The sequence below is a fragment of the Hydra vulgaris genome, chromosome 15, assembly GCF_038396675.1.
Source record: "Hydra vulgaris chromosome 15, alternate assembly HydraT2T_AEP".
In the NCBI taxonomy this organism is placed as follows: Eukaryota; Metazoa; Cnidaria; class Hydrozoa; order Anthoathecata; family Hydridae; genus Hydra; species Hydra vulgaris.
Genome location: NC_088934.1, coordinates 12,410,001 through 12,414,132, shown reverse-complemented (window position 1 = coordinate 12,414,132; position 4,132 = coordinate 12,410,001). Strand labels below are relative to the sequence as shown.

Below are 4,132 nucleotides of genomic sequence, written 5' to 3'. Positions count from 1 at the left end.
TTATATTTATGTGAATTATCGTAAAATTATTTTTATAAGCTTCAAGTTCAGTTTTGAAAGTTTCTGTTTCAAAATATCGAGAGTTAAAATTATACGTTTGAAAAATTTGCGTATCAGCGTCATTGAGAATATTATTCGCGGTTTCAAAGACATTAAAGCGCATCGTTTCAAAATCTATTGTTTTATTTTTTATTGCCATTATTTTAGAATGTAAAATTTAGAACGCGTTTACTCAGTAAAACAAAAGTGTGTTGCGCTATTTTTTAAAATCTCGTGTAAATATTTTATCGTATTTTAAAATGGCGTATTTACCTTCGCTTCTTAGTTTTTTAACTTCTTCCCAGAGCTTTCTTCGATGATATATTGTTTCTTGAGCGAAGTCTTCATTTATGTATAGGCCAGTTCCTTTAAGATACTTTACAGCATTGAGAATTTTGTTTTTGTCTTGGAAGTTTAAAAGTTTTATAACTAATGTTCTTGGTTTGTTGTCTTTAAATTGTCCAATACGATGAGCTCGTTCAACCACTACTTCGCTTTGTATTTTCAGTTTTGTTTTGAAAATTTCTTTAACAGCTTTTTCGCAGTCTTCCCAACTTTCGCCTAGTGTTTCTTGTATTCCATCTATTCTTAAGTTGTTTCTTCTCGATCGATTTTCTAGATCTATGGATTTTTTATATAATGAATTGATTTCTTTGTCGTAGTATTTCTTTATTTGTGAGATTTTTTCCGAGATGTTGTTTTCTTGAAAATTTAGGCTGTCTTTAATGTCACGTAGGTCTTTTTCTATATTTGATATTTTACATTTGTTGTTATTAATGTCATTCTCTAGCATGTCTAATCTATCTGTGATAATTTTGAGATTTGCACTTATTATTGAGGTAAATGATTTTTCCTGTTCTTTTAATAAGCGTTCCGTTTCTTTGAGAATACTTTTTTTATGTTCTTCAAGCTTACTAGAAATCATTTTTTCGATGTTTTTCATTGTAATATCCATTTTTTTTTATGTAAAAACTTTTCGCTATTAAATAATATGTCTTTCTTCCGCAAAAGCTAGAGCGCAAAAAAAAAAAGAAAAAAAAATTAACTCGCCAAGTAACTTTACACACGATTCAATGAAAGCCTATAAATCATTGGAATCGTACAACTTTTACATTTGTGGGCATGTTCAGGATGTATACTATAATTTAATTGAATAAAAGAATCAATTTTGTTTCATTAAATCTGAGGTATCGTTGCATATTACAAAGTCTACAGTGAAACTGACAAAAAAAAAAATGTTTGAAAAGTTAAAACCATAAAATTCATTTTGAGTGAAATATAATATGATTTATCTTTTTTTTATTTAATCGACGTTTAATTTGTCTTAGATGCTTCCAAGTCAAAGACAAGGAAAGAAGCAGAAATGTTACGATGTGTGGGTAGCAATAAATAAAGTTAATGGCTGGATTTTAACAGCAAATTGCAAATGCATGGCAGGGTGAGCGCATTAGTTAAATAATTTAATTCTAATTTTTCTCAAAACAAGTGTTTTAAGAAGTTGAATCGATCATATATTTTTTTAAATTATAGATTGGGCTCTGTGTGTAGTCACATCGGTGCTTTGTTATTTAAGCTTGTTGCATGTGCACAGCTTGGTATAAATAAAATATCTTGCACAAGCAAATTGTGCAGTTAGAAAAAATTGCGTAAATCAGCAACGCCAGCTACACTTAAAAAAATCAATTTTTCCCGACCAAAGAAGCATAAAACTCTTCCAAATATTAGTGACAATGAAAACTCACAGGATGAAAGGCCTTACAGCTTTAAGGATCCTATACCAACTTCAGATAGTAAAAAAAAAAAGTTGTTAGAACTCAAAAAATTGTATAAGAATGCTGCTATTCTTCAGTCTGTAGACATTAAAAATGAAAGCAAAGAACATTGTAGTGATACAGATACTGCAGAATAGGATGACAGTTACAATGAATATAATTTGCCGGAACCACTTACTTCGCTATATTTGCCTGCAGCAATTAATTTTGAATATTCCACATTAACAAAATATTGCGCAGAATCATACGAGGAGTACAAAATCACTCAGAGTTTTAACATGTACAGCAATTTACTTCAAGTTACAAAGATTCAAAGCGCTAGCAGAATCTGGAAGTTGCACATGGCAGGTAGAATAACCGCATCGTTATCGAAAATTACTTATAACATAAACGTTGATAAATACCTTAAGTCGTTTATAAACACAGTGATGTAATACAGTGCAGAAATCATTACAAAACCTACGAGTTATGGTTAAAAAATGGAGACTAAAGCCATAAAGTCTTACAAGCAACTAGTCGCGAAAACGCATACAAATATAGTTGTTACAGAAACTGGATTGCATGTTCTTCACAAAAATCTATGCCTTGGTGCTTCACCTGATAGTATGGTGTGTTGTGATTGTCATGGTTCAGGGGTAGTGGAAATTAAGTGCCCATATAAATATAGAAAAGGGTTAGAAAATTGGAAAACTGATACGGATTTTCCTGTAAATTTTGACAATACAGTAAAGAAAACACACCGGTATTACTTTCAAGTGCAGCAAGAAATGTATGTTACTAATACTACATACTGCCATTTTTACATTTGGACCGAAGGTAAAAATGAAAACGATACAATGTTAATTAATGTTCCAATTGATAAGGTTTTTTGTTAAAAACTGGAAACAAAGTTGACAACAATATTTTTAAAATTCTTACTACCTGAAATAGTGTCTAGAAAAAATGATCCAAATAACCTTTTGACCGATCAAACATACTGCATTTGCAAACGCCCAATTTTTACCCCAATGATTGGATGCGATGGAAAAAACTGCAAAATAGGATGGTTTCATTACAGTTGTATTGAAATAAAAAATGCCCCTAAAGGTAAATGGTTCTGCAAGGAATGCATACAAATAAACTGAAGGATATATTATATTTATAAAATTTTTTTAAGAAAAAAAGGTTTTTCACTCCTACGAGCTTGGAGGAACAACACTACTGTTAATATTTACTAATGATGTTATCATTACCATTACATTGTCAAGTAAATCAACTTGAGTTATTGAGATAATGCTCTGAAGAATTCGAAATTTTCTTAACCGTCCAATTACCCTTTCAACATGAATTCTTACATGTGCAATTTGACGTGATTCATCGACTTCAGCAGAAGACATTTGCTTTTTTCCTTTGGTGAATTTTGGTAATTTTAAAATCCCTACCTGTGTAGCAACTTCTTCAACAAGGGTAAATCCTCTATCAGCAAGTACACAATCTCCATGGGTTATTTTTTCTAAAAATCCGGATTTAATTGTAATTTCTTTATCTGACACTCTGCCACCCCATCCAGGTGATAAAAAACTTACAGCACCTGAGGGAGTTATACCAATGAGATATTTAATAGTTTTGTTGTTTTTATAATTTGACCAAGTTTGGGCTCGAGCATAGAGACTAAAAGGTCTTTCAATAAATATTTCCATACAATCAATTATTGCAACACAAATATAAAACTTTTTGCGAAAACTTGTTGGCAAATTTCTTCTCAAAACATGCTTTTCTGGCCAAACAATTAAAAACTTTACATTTTCAGCAATAATTGGAAGCCAAGTTCTATATATTCTAGTAACTGTTGACTCAGAAAACCCAAATCTAAAGCTCAAGTCTTTATTTAAAAATCCAAGTTTGATTTTCATTAATATTAACAATAAATGGTCTTCCATTGGTATATTTGTCATTGGTTTTACAAAATCATTAAATAATGATAAATACCACAAAAATAAATTTGCATTTGGCAAACCAGTATAAAAAGATAAAAGTGAATTATCATCTTTTAGTTTTTCAAATGAAATATACTGAGAAACATATGCTGATGTTATGGCTTTGTTTAAGGTAATCTTTAATTCAACATTGTTTTTACTCAAAGTTTTGACTTTGGAATGTAGCTCAGCAACAAAATTAACATCATCAGTCTGAGATTCTAAAAAAATAAACATGTAACCATTTATTTTATCAAAGAACGCAAGTAACATCTTAAAATTAAATTGCAACTTATTTACCTTGATTTAATTTGAAAGGGTCAACAGATGTTACTGCATCCATGTTAACTGACATCTGTTCATTTT

The 4,132-nt window shown here is 30.3% G+C and overlaps 1 protein-coding gene across 1 annotated transcript in view; it reads right to left on the bottom strand.

Moving 5' to 3' along the window:
* Positions 1 to 2,986: 2,986 nt before the first annotated feature.
* LOC136091762 (uncharacterized) overlaps positions 2,987 to 4,132 on the bottom strand; it is a 1,661-nt gene continuing 515 nt past the window's right edge. Inside the window, exons 2-3 of the mRNA XM_065819473.1 lie at positions 4,067 to 4,132; positions 2,987 to 3,987 (exon numbers count right to left, since the gene is read on the bottom strand). The exon at positions 4,067 to 4,132 is cut by the window's right edge and continues 162 nt beyond it. Coding sequence (XP_065675545.1) covers positions 2,987 to 3,987; positions 4,067 to 4,132 — 1,067 coding nt within the window. The remainder of the gene's footprint in view (positions 3,988 to 4,066) is intronic.